This window comes from Lepidochelys kempii, chromosome 10 (genome assembly GCF_965140265.1).
Source record: "Lepidochelys kempii isolate rLepKem1 chromosome 10, rLepKem1.hap2, whole genome shotgun sequence".
Classification (NCBI taxonomy): domain Eukaryota; kingdom Metazoa; phylum Chordata; order Testudines; family Cheloniidae; genus Lepidochelys; species Lepidochelys kempii.
Window position 1 is genome coordinate 73096223 of NC_133265.1, and position 12961 is coordinate 73109183.

The 12961-nt window shown below is 46.3% G+C and overlaps 1 protein-coding gene across 1 annotated transcript in view; it reads right to left on the reverse strand.

The window, feature by feature from the left end:
- FAM174B (family with sequence similarity 174 member B) overlaps positions 1-9594 on the reverse strand; it is a 32364-nt gene extending 22770 nt beyond the window's left edge. Inside the window, exon 1 of the mRNA XM_073304213.1 lies at positions 9198-9594. Within this exon, the coding sequence (XP_073160314.1) occupies positions 9198-9490 (293 nt within the window). The 5' untranslated portion in view covers positions 9491-9594. The remainder of the gene's footprint in view (positions 1-9197) is intronic.
- Positions 9595-12961: the final 3367 nt, after the last annotated feature.

A 12961-nucleotide genomic window follows, 5' to 3' on the forward strand; every position in this document is an offset into this window, starting at 1 on the left:
TTCCAATGAAAAGTTAAAAGTGATTAATGCTTTCATGCTTAGTCCCTACACCTCAAAGTGCTTCCCCTAAAGTTAGCAGGCCTGATCAGAAGATGCTGTGGTTGGGATGGAGATGCACTCACTACAGTGCTGAGCAGGTGCTGTGGGACATACCAAGGGATAGCAGGTGTTCCAGTTATAACAGGAGTACACCAGCAGAGCTGGGGGGGATGTCCAAGGACTACAACAGCAGAAGGTGCCACTGCAGATCTAGACTGAAATGCATGGGCAGAGCTTTGGAGGGGTGGGCAAAATTCATTGTTCTGTGTTAGGAAGGAGGTCAGACTAGATGATCATAATGGTCCTTTCTGGATTTAACATTTACCAATCTAGGAAGCATGCCCAGCATCTTCACAAGCTCCAAACAACTGTAGCCAGTGCCAGTAACCTTCTCCTTTTGGGCCCACTATTGATCCTGTTAAAGCCAACAAGAAACTCACTAGCTTTAACAAGAGCAGGATTGGGGGGCATTAAATGTATATAAAACAAGGAGAATAATGGGAAGACCAACTGGACCCACTCAGGAGGATCCAGCTCCTTGAGCTCATGAGTTACTGAGCATGTCAGTCCTATCCCCGTGCAACCATATTTCTTTACGAGTTAAACGCACAAGATACCACCCTCCATGACAGTGCTCTCAACTCCATAAGAACAAGGATGCACCGCCTGCACATTTCAGTACAGCTCGGGGAAGGGGTGTTCAATATTGAAACATAGCGTATGAAAATTTGGCTTGGAGAGAAGGAGAAAGTTTATGACTCATGTCAGTCTTTTGACCAGGGGCTGTTTTCGTCAAACTCTAGTCATGTGTAGCACTTCATGCTCCTTACTGAAGCATCATGTGGTGGGAGAAATGCATTAGTCAACTCGCTAGTTCATTATATACTTTAAGCCTCCAATTTATTTTAGTCAACAACCCTGATGCTCAGAAGTAACACTTCTCTTGACCCCACAGAGAATCATCTCAGAGCTTTCAATCCAGCATTAACACCTCCTGAAGACAGCCATGAGGAGGTAGGAGGGGAGATTAAATGATCCCTTCCAATAAGCGTGTTTCTCATTTGTAATTCCACCAAAAACAATAGACTAAATCCATTCCTGTTGAAGCTCCAATTAAGTGCTACTAGGAATGAATTGGGCCCAACGTATTTAGCAATAATTGGTTCCTGCAACATTTACAAGATTCCAGATAATAAACCTAGGAAAACTCCAGACTCGTAACAAGTCACTGAATGCGAGCTTCAGTAATACCGCTGACATTTTACCATTTTCTATTGAACCATGCTTCTTTGCTCACATGATCATTTTAAACCCCGAAATTAAACCAGAAGCCATTAAGATGAGTTCTCCTGCATGCTTTCAGGCAGGCATTCATTTTGCTGTAATGAACGTCATGACACGCCACATTTCTCTAACAACCGGCTTTTTGAGATGGAACATACTCAACCACGGAGAACAGAAACATATGCTTGTTCAACTGCACTAACTGTTAATAAGAGGTTTGGAGGCTGGGAAGACAGTTGTGAAAAACTTCAGGAACATCTGAATGAGGCCTTGGCATGATTCAATTAAAAGGTAGTACCTGAAAGTAACTAAAATAATACCGTATGCAAATCCAGTCTATAGTACTAAGACCAATATGCACTTTCAAACATTAGTCTCATAAGACCAACTATCTCTCTATTATCCCCATTTTACAGATACGGTGGCGTGGAGAATTTAAGTGACTTATCTAAATTCGTAAAGCAAGAGAGCAGGGAAGCCAGAAATAGGGCACTCAAACTCCTACTTTGACCAATAAAACACACACATCTGAAGAGAGGTTTCCAGCAGGGGTCATAGTTGGCTTTTTATTGGGGGGGTCCATATAATAAACTCTCAAACAGGGTGGACTGGAAGCCTTGATTTAAATTACTGATCTGAATTGTTTTTTGTACATCTTAGCTGTTTTCTTAAAGAAAGTGGTTCATTGTCTTTGAATGGTAACCAGTAAAACATGTTCATCTGCAACTAAATATAGCCTTTACTCTAAGTTTGGGACTGCTCCTTGCTAACCAGGAGGATACACCGTATCTGTACACATTTAACTTACATTTATTCAGATTCTTAATGTTTACATTTTTATTATCTTAGAAAATCGTGAATGATACATTTCTTATTTGATTTTTTTTTGAACTTGTGATATATGCCAAGCTCTATTTGGATGGAAATTCAAATTCAGTTAAAAATGCACAAAAGTGACATTTTTTTAAATCAAATTTTAAAAAGCCTTAAATTGCTGCCTATGTAAGAAAAAAAAAGATGAAGTTCATCAAAACATGTTTTGTATTTAGAACTAACTGATTTATTAAACAAAGGCAATATTATCCATAGATAGTGAATTGAACTGATAGTAAAGGGCATAGTGACCAGAAACAGTTTTAGAACTAGTAGATCTCACCCTATCACACCTAGTTTATATTCAGATTGGCAGAGGAAAACAAGCTTTCCAGCTTTTTCAATTCCCAATTGGTTTCTTAACTATGAACTTGTCATTGAACTGCACTGAAGTTGAATAAACTGAAATGAAGAAAATATTTTCTCTGCAGAAGAGGCGACTGCTGTCAAAAGCTGGTCTAGCATTAAATCTCTGATTCCAGGTGTTTTACCAGGGACTTCCACCATTTCAGTGGTCTGACTTTCTTCAAAGCTCAGCAGCAAATGTGTATTAAATTTTATTTAATTGATTTAATTTATTTAATTAATTTTTATTTAATTGAAATGATTTTTAATAGATAATAAGTTTAGGCTTCAACATAGGTTGTCAATTTCAAATTTAATTTTAAATTGGGTTTTTTGAAAGAATAAACTTGTATTTAAATAAAAAGTGATTTTTTTTGACAATTTTTTTTTAAATCCTTGATTTTTATCCAGCCTGCTTTCAAAGTGATCTATCTCCCTCCAGTAGCTGGCTGCCTGCAGATTGCAGAAAGGGGGTTTTTGTATTGTTGCAGTACAGTAACTAGTTATAAAACAATTTACACTTAGTCAACTCGGCCTTCTAGCGTAGGTGAGCCTTAGGTGTACAAAGCACCACCCAGCTAGGTAGGATAAGCAGGTCCTGTAACCTATGACTAGATGATGAGTCACTGTACTTAAATCTCTCCCCTAAAGCATTGCAATGTAACCAGTTTTGTAGCTATTAAAGAGGTAGGCCCGAGGGAAAGCTATCTAAAAAGAATGGGATTTGGTAGAGAAATCTGAGGCTCAGACAGGAGTGATGTGACCAAAGGTTCTTTTGGTCAAAACATTATTGTTATATAAGTGAGTAGTGTGTCTCTCAACAGGCAGACCTGTACCTTGTAAATAGTGCTCACATCCAGCTTGAGTCTTAATCATTTCCACATTTTTACAGCAGGTCACAGCAAACACTACTGACCATGGCTGATAACGCCTATTGCCCCACTGTGACACTGCAGTTGCAGTTTGCTAATTAAAAAAAAAAATACTTGACAGATTTATCTAATGTCCCAGTGGCTTCCGCATCAAGCAACACAGACAACCAAGTTTCCAACCTTTCATTTCTTTTTTGAGTGTTGTTAACCCTCACAGTTTACTTAGTAAACTAGGGGCCTAATTCACCTCTGGAGTAACTGCACGGACATCAACGGAGAGGAGGGAAAGAGTTGCAAAATATGGATTCAAAAAGGCAGAATCAAAACATAGACAAAAGCACTTGCTGAAGTAGCAAGTATTTGGCAAGTTGTGGCGGATATTTTGGCTTACGGGTGGGAGAGAAGGAGGTACTCAGCACATACACGATGCTGAGAAAATACTCCATTCCCCCTGCCATTGGAAGTGGTTGAGCATCCTTTCCAGGCGCATCTCTGAGTCAGCCAGGAAAGGTTGCTATTGCTAATTAGGTGCTGCCTCCTGTTACTGTGGACCATGCAACTTTCACAGCCTGCGCACTCTTGAGCAGCCCAGGGGAGAGGGATCTGGAATTCAAATTCCTTATGGCGGTGCCAAGCTCTACTCCACTGGGCCCCCCCAAGTCCACTCAGATCAAAACACTTCTACGGAGGAAGAAGAACAGGTCATCTTTGAAAGCATCCATAAAAAAAAACAAAACAAAAAACAAAAAAAACAGTGAGTTGGGAAAAAAGCAAGAATGTAAGTATCACAAGCCGGTGGCTGTGATAAAATATCTGCCTGCTTGATGTTCAGTTGAAGGACCTGGAAAAGTGGCAGAACAACCTTTTGCCTTCACGTCAGTTTGGGTACATAGTGCTGACAACTTCCGCTGGCATCACGGACCATGAGGAAGCAAGGCAAAAACACACAGGAGCAAAATCCTGGGATTCTTTTTCTAAAACTAATAAATTGTTCAAATGGAAAAAAAAAAAAAAACTCCATCTCAACAATCCGTATCTAAAGGGATAGTTTACTTGCAGAAAACCAGTGTAATTTCATAGTGATAGTTTAATCAAATATTGGATTTCAACAAATTCTGCTTAACAGCAATTTACAATACTAGTCTCTGCAAGGTTCTTTGTTTTGGGGGTTTTTTTTGTTTTTTGTTTTTTAAAAACGGGCATGAACAAAACTCTTATTTTGATCAAGAAATGCATTTCATTTGAGCAAATGTGATCTTTCTTCTGCAACAGAAATGAGAACTCCTCTCCAAACTATTTTGCCAGCTGTAAACTGGAAATGGTACACAACATGCTTGTTGTTTTGCCTGTCTTATTTTGTAACTCAGATCAATCTTTGCTTACACACTAGAGGCTGTGTCAGATAAACAAACTATTGCACATAGAAGTCGAAAGCTCCATTTTCTAGGGGAGCCACTGTGTTTATTACAAGAACAGCAGGAATCTCTCACATACATGAAATGTGCTTTAACTATAAGCAGTCGTGTTTTAACAGATTAAATGAGTTTGGCATGGGAGAGCTCAGCAGCGCTTGCTGGTAAAGGTGACTACAAAGAATTTTCTAAAATAATTGGGTTTGTGTCCCCTTTGGCTTCTGTACGATGTGGAAAGAAGACTCAAAAGGCTGGGTTTTCTGCTGCTTGGTTTTTTACTTTGGAAAATATCAAGAATGCCAACCCTGCTTTCTCTTTTTACATATGGAGAAACCGAGGCAGGGAAGCTGAACTTGCCCAAGGCCAGTTATTAAAAGAGCTATTTAGATCACCTTATACTGATTTTACTAGTAGACTATGCTGCCTTTAGTCTGACCCACCCAAGTGTCTAATAGCCTTCTGATGTATAATCCCACGACAACTTTGCAAACCTGGATGAGTAGATGATAGTGATGAGAAGAATTATTTTAAAAAGCAATGTTTTATTTGCTTGTCCCTAAACCAAATTACTTGCCATGGTAAATTGAATCTTGCTAGGCTGTGCTAGTCACTGACACGCATCAGCAAATCTTTTGCAGTTTGTTCACTGGGACAGACTTATGAGATGTCCCAGTTTCTAAGGGTTCTCTTATAGAAGGCAACCCTTTAAGAACAGAACTCATGTAGACTCTGCTCATCAGCATGAATAAATTAAGGTTATTAAGACCTCAGAAACAGGGAAGAACAGGAACAGTTAGCTGGAACAGCCACGTAACTGCAGAAGAGCTGTTTGCGAGTAGGTGGAGGAAGAATTCACAAAATACACCTGTTCAAATACCTCCATTGCTCAACTTCTTCCTTCTACAAGCAACAACCAATCACAGCTTCCCAGAGAACAAGTTATATGACTCAACCCTGCAGGTTGTTTTCTTTTGCACACACCTGTAAGAAAGAATTCCTGTTAACTACTGAAGGTTTTGTAGTTTTCCACCATGAAGTCAGGAGCGAACAAACCAGAGCTAAACACTCTTAGATGGTCAGCTCTTTGAGACCGTTTACTTTATGTCCACAGAGTGCCAAGCAGAACTGAACCTCTAGCTGCTACCACAACAGAAACAATAATTTATGAACACTGATATGAAACTCAGTTTGACACTGGTAAGTTTATTTTGTCCTAACTCAGCAACAAGCCAAAAGAGAGATCAGTTTTCTAACGTGACTGACTTTGATTTGCTGGTGTTCTTCCCAGCATAAAATCATACAAAGATTTCAAGTATTACAATGTTACTCAGCACATCCTGGTTCCAACCCACTTTCTACAGGAGAGGAGGAGGGTGAATGCAATATACTTGCTGTAGTTACGCTGCAGAGAGAAAAAAAAATACCAGGATCCCACCAGGCAGATGCAGACTTCTTACACGCTGCAGAGCTGTGTTCTGCCAAGGCTTCCATCAATCCAACATAACATGGATTTTGGGGAGAGGAGGGGCTGGATCCACAAACCAATCCCCCATTCCCTCCAGGCCATCCAACCACACTGTGCAGGGCTCCAGCTGCACAAGCGGCCACAGAGTGGTTCCATGGCCCAGAATTCCATCTAATCCTAATTCTTGGGGACCCAGCCCATTTATTTGGGCTTTATCCTAGGGCTGAACTCTGGCCTCAGCATTAAGCAAAGACTTCTCTCATTTGTACACTCCAGTTGGGTAATTGCACCACAACTGCCCACAATGCACCATCTGCACACACATGCAAGAGACACACCCTTTGAAAACTTGACAGAATGAGCCTAATCCCTGCTGCACCAGAGGAAACCTACTCCCAACCTAAATTACTACTCTAGAAAGTTTTCACCCCATTTTCCTGCTTTGAGTTTATTTTAAAATTGGGGTGGAAAACACACTCAGGGAAGTTTGGGGTTTTTAATGACGCCTCCAGTATCTCTTCCAAAATCATAGCAGTTTCCTAACACCACAACCTGATAAAAAAGATGTTTTATCCAAAGTACGGTGTTCAAGAAGGGATGTCAACAGAGTCAAATGGGAGAGATCAAGTCTGATATGGGCTGGAGTTTCAAAACCTAGAGACAAGACTCTCCTGTCACTTCTCTAATCATCAATACTGGACAACATACACACAAATAGGTAAACATGCTATTAATGAAGGGGTTTTATTCCTGATGAACACTGGATGAAATAAGTTACCCCCAGTTAAACAGTTGCACATTTTTATATGCTTCCCTACATTTCCTTCACTCTAGCACCTACACTGACATAACCCTGTGATGTTCAGTCTACCAAAATCACAAAGGAAAAATCAGGATGCCAGGTGTATACCAGGCAGTGGAAGGCAGGGAGTTAGCAGTTCATACTTAGAGATTATTGAGGACTACTGGGAAATTATTTTCAAGTCAAAACTCAAGGCTTTGCTCCGCCCACCTGGACACTATGCTTTACAGCACATAAACATTCATATTATGGCAATTATTTCAAGAGAGCTTATTCATGTTTTAGCTAATGAAACAGAACAATACTTTTTCCTTACAAATACAGAATGCTCTGGAAAGGGATGGGAACAAACAATTCAAAAGTATAAGCATTCTATTTTCCATTTTAACCACCCCTTTCTGACCAGCGCATCTAGGACATTTTACAAATGACATACAATCGGCCAGGGGCTGGCCAAAATTTGCCTTCTCACCCACTTCCATTCCCTCTGTGCCAAGTGCCTTTACTCCAGAGGAAGATGCATTTCAGCTTTTCTGGCTTTAGGCTATGTCTACTTTGCCACCTACATCGGCAAAACTTACGTCGCTCAAGAGTGTGAATATTCTACCCCCCGAGCAACATAAGTTACGTCGGCATAAGTGTTCGTGGGCACAGCGCTATGGCAGCAGGAGAGCTTCTCCCGCCAACATAGCTTTTGCTGTTCACAGGGGGTGGGTTTTTTATGTCTCTCTCCTGAGATAGTGTCTTCACCAGATGTGATGCAGCTATATCGGTACAGCTGCGCCGCCGTACGGGTAGACATGGCCTAAGACAGTACTTCTCAAAGTTTTGTACTCATGACCCCGTTCACATAGCAAGCCTCTGAGTGCAACCCCCCTTATAAATTAAAATCTTTTTTTTATATATTTAACACCATTATAAATACTGGAGGCAAAGCAGGGTTTGGAGTGGAGGCTGACAGCTCGTGACCCCTCATATAATAACCTCACGACCCCCTGAAGGGTCCCGACCCCCAGTTTGAGAACCCCTGGCCTAAGAGAAAAGGCCATGAGAGCGTCAACTTCTACATGGACTGGTCAGGGACTCACTTTTTCAGGTCACATCCCAGAGAACCGCACCCACAACCCAGAAAGGTGATAGCGCTGCTGTGATCAAGGGCTTTCAGGGCATATGGTAGCCCAGCACTGATTCACCTTACTAGTCACATGCAAATACGGCCTAAGGAAACCTCTGGAAACCATCAGCAGAGAGACACTGTGTTAGCGCTACTGTTGGGATGGGGACAAAGAGGAGCCCCCGACCGGGGGGTGTACAGAGAGCAGCGCCCCCCACCCCGGTCTCCATGGGGGAGAGCCCCCGCCCCACCGGGGGGTGTACAGAGAGCAGCGCGCCCCCCCCCGGTCTCCATGGGGGAGAGCCCCCGCCCCACCGGGGGGTGTACAAAGAGCAGCGCCCCCCCCGGTCTCCATGGGGGAAAGCCCCCGCCCCACCGGGGGGTGTACGGAGAGCAGCGCCCCCCCCCCGGTCTCCATGGGGGAGAGTCCCCGCCCCACCGGGGGGTGTACAAAGAGCAGCGCCCCCCCCGGTCTCCATGGGGGAGAGCCCCCGCCCCACCGGGGGGTGTACAAAGAGCAGCGCCCCCCCCCGGTCTCCATGGGGGAGAGCCCCCGCCCCACCGGGGAGTGTACAGAGAGCAGCGCCCCCCCCGGTCTCCATGGGGGAGAGCCCCCGCCCCACCGGGGGGTGTACAGAGAGCAGCGCCCCCCCGGTCTCCATGGGGGAGAGCCCCCGCCCCACCAGGGGGTGTACAAAGAGCAGCGCCCCCCCCGCTCTCCATGGGGGAGAGCCCCCGCCCCACCGGGGGGTGTACAAAGAGCAGCGCCCCCCCCGGTCTCCATGGGGGAGAGCCCCCGCCCCACCGGGGGGTGTACAAAGAGCAGCGCCCCCCCCCGCTCTCCATGGGGGAGAGCCCCCGCCCCACCAGGGGGTGTACAAAGAGCAGCGCCCCCCCCCCCGCTCTCCATGGGGGAGAGCCCCCGCCCCACCGGGGGGTGTACAAAGAGCAGCGCCCCCCAGCCAGGGTCCCTCCTCCCCCCGGCCGGTACCTGCAGACCCGCAGCAGCAGGCAGCCGATGAGGCCGGCGCTGAGGACACACGCCCCGATCACGGCGGCCTTGAGCGCGGACAGGTCCCGGAGCAGCGCGGGCAGCAGGCTGACCTGGGCGCCGCTGTGGTTCCCGGGGGCGCCCAGCGGCTCCGGCGGCGGCCGGGTGGCGTTGGCGGGGCCCGGCGCGGCCCGTGGCGGCCCCGGCGCGGGGGGCTCCCGGCGGCCCCGGACGGGGAGCGCGGCCAGGAGCAGCAGCAGCAGCAGCGGCGGCGGCGGGCCGGCGAGGCGCATCCTGCCCGGGCTCCGGGCTCCACTCCGCCTGCGACACCGCGCCCGGCCCTCGGCTCTGGGAGCCGCGGCGACGCCGCCTCCCGGCCGGGTCCGCCCCCGCCCTGCACGGCCAGCCCCCGCCCTGCCTCCTACACTCACAGCCCTCGCAGGGCCCGGGTGAAAGGGGGCGGCTATACAGCCCGGGGAGGGGAGAGAGAGAACCAGCCTTGGGGGGACCCCCCCCGCGTGCCTACACCCCCCCAGCATAGACACTGCCCTGGGAGGGACCCCTGACCCCGGTTCTACAGCTCCCAGCCAAACTGCAGACTGACCCCTCACATCCACCCCCATCAGCTGCAGGGAGCCCCAGGCTCAGGCCTGCCCCCACCACCGGGCTACAGGGGCCTTTGGTGTAAAGTTTGGGGTGCCAGTTTTGGTTGCACCTATTCCTGGAGGTTTCATGACATGACATAATCTTCCATTAAAGATTAATCTGTAATTCCTGGAGAGTCCAGCACAGTCCTGGAGGGTTGGCAGCCCTATATAATGTGCTCCTGTTATCCCAGCACCTTCCCAAGCTAAAACAATAGCTACGGGGGCTTGTAATAAGCCAGGCCCCCAGTGAGTAACACCTCTCACACGTGCCTTCTCTCCCTGGGGAAGAGTTGTTCTCTTATTGATGCTGGGTCAGCGCCTGGCATCCTGTCACGTGCCAATAGTAACACATCCCAGAGACAGCCACTTTTTTCTAACACTGAACAAGGAACTTAGCATTAAGAATAGAATTATCCTTAAACTACCCAGTCTGTGCAGAGCTGCTTAGAGCCTCCTGCAACCCACCTGCTTGGCCTCCTGGTTCAGTTTTAAAGAAATAGTACAGACTGCCATGCAGATCTTTCCTGTCCTGTACACCCCATACCCCTTTGAGCTCTCCTGTGTACCTCCTTTGCCCCCAAATACCTTTGTCTGTTTGCTGGACCCTGCCCCACTCCGGGTTCCCTTTTCATGGCCTCAATTCCAAGGTTGGCAGGGGGTTCACAGGATATTTTTGCAGAAGCCACTGGACTGACCAAGACTCCCTCCCATTTTCTCCTTTCTAGTTGCTCTTCCAATTCGTGCTCTGTCTCTCTCAAAGGGAGAAAAGACCAAGGAAGTATAGTCATAGGTGCTGGAATTATGGGTACTGGGGGTGCTGCAGCACCCCCTGACTTGAAGTGATTTCCCTTATATACAGAATTTACAGTTTGGTTCAGTGGCTCTCAGCACCCCACACTAAAAATTGTTCCAGAACCGCTCTGTATAATGGGAGGAAGATATTGTGGGAGTCTGCCATGTCTACTTGCTTACCCACCTAATAAGTATGGGGGGAAAGGGGGGCTGCTTGCAGAATGGAGGTATTGAACCATCTGGACCTGCTTATGAGAATAAAGTTACTCACATGCTTAATTGTTTAGAGAGTGCCAAAAGCACTTCCTGCCTGGCAAGGTTTAGTGGGTTAAAGGCTGTGATAGTAACCACTAGTACATACACATACCGGGGAACCACTACTTGCTAAGTGTGGAGTTCGGAATGCCTGTACTTCCTCAGCAACAGCTGCAGGTCACGCCATTGCAAGTAAATGAGGGACAAGATGATTTTCAGTACATGCGTAGGGTTTTTTAAAGGCACATCTTCGCATTCTCATTTGGAATCATGAGGCTCGATCCTGCAAATGATTCTGTGCAGGCGAGCCACAGCACCCATGTACTTGTGGAGCTCTGGGCGGGTGCAGGAGCTAGCCCTTGAAACTGTTTCTGTTATCATTATTATTTCAAATGTTTTGCAATTCACCATTCACAGCAGCTGGGCAGGTTTCCTAAAAGCTTGGGCCGCATCGAAAAACATCCTGTTTATGACATGTACATTTTCTGTACATGTCATATGTTTGGGAAGGAGGGAGGGAGCTGTCACTGAATGAAGAAAAGAGAGACTTTTCCTATTAGGCTTTATGATGCCATGACAACTTTCTAAGGTTAGTGTGTCAGTGTAATATTTAAAAGTGGGTGTCACGGCACTGTGCCAAACAGAGATACTGATCTTTAACCCTATGCAGTATCCCACAGGGGTTACAGCTGAGATGCAGCAATGAAATAATGCCTGTTTTTATAGACCTTTCCAGCCAATCAGAATGCTGTATCAAATGCCACCCACTCTATGATAAAGACACATTGTGTTTTTATGGGAATTTCTGCAGGATGAGGAAGTACTGACGTATGTAATGGGCAAAAGGCCCCCGAATTGTTTGAATTGGTCATTGTTCCATCTGCTTCTCGCTACTTGCCTTTGTAACAATTTCTCAGTTTCTGATGTGGGGCCCCAGTTTGTCTCTCTGTAGCCAAAAAAACAAACCATCTGGACAGGAGGTCAAAATGGTGATGCAGACTTTTCCGAAACGTTTGTGTGAGCAGCCCTTGCATGATTTATTGTTTGTAAACAATGACCCCAGGGCTGGGCCCAGCCCAGCTGCTGCCCCACCTCAGATTTCCCTTTGTCTGATACTGTTGTTTTTCATGAAATGCAGTGCTCCTCCATAGGCAAGAGTAAGGGATGTGGGGTTTCCAGTGTGACAGCCTCTAGCTTGTATCACAGGATGCAGAGCACCAAACTGTATCTCATGACAAAGAAGTGCCCCATCCCCTACTATGTTAGCTGGGTTCTGTCAGAGCAAACTGCCCCACGGCATTGTTACATTAAAGTTTCAATGCTGTTCACTTAAACTGTCAAGCTACACACCCTGTTCTTTATGCAACAGCAGCAGCTCTACGCCTGGGTTCGATGTACCATGCTCATCTAGAGGGACGGGAGTATGGCATGTTTTTCTCCTTCAGCTGGCTCTTCCTGGTGGACTCTTCAAGAAGCTGTATCCAATGATTCTAGCAGAGTATGGGTCACTGCCACACTGGGCTTTTGGGGAAGGACAAGCGGGTAAGAGGGGGACTGTCACCATCACAAACAACAGCTTCATTCAGTAAAACAAGCCAGTAGAAGCATAACCCAGGGGTTAGGTAGTAAATTCCTTTTAAAAATCTCTATTGACTATTTTTATATTATTCATTATACAGCTGCGATCAGAGGCCAGTGGTGCTGAGCACTGGACCTACACACAGTAAGAGACAGGCCCTGACCTGAAGAATCTACGCTAATAGTCCTTGTTTATTCAACGCCCAAAATCGTGCTAGGTGTTTTACAAACCTACAGTTAAATGGGTTCCTGCTCGTAAGTGCTCATAAACTCAGGCCTTGATCCTGCAATGATTCCATAGACGTGGATCCCTGCGCCCAGGCAGAGTCAAGGGCAGGACTGGGGCCGAAGTGCACAACACTCAGACAAAGAAGTGGGAGCAATGATGGGACCAGCGGATGCGTCACATTGAATTTATCCCCAGTGTTTCTGGCTTATGTGAATAGCTTTGAAAGGAAAGGTTAACCATACTGAACCACAGTCATTCCTGCT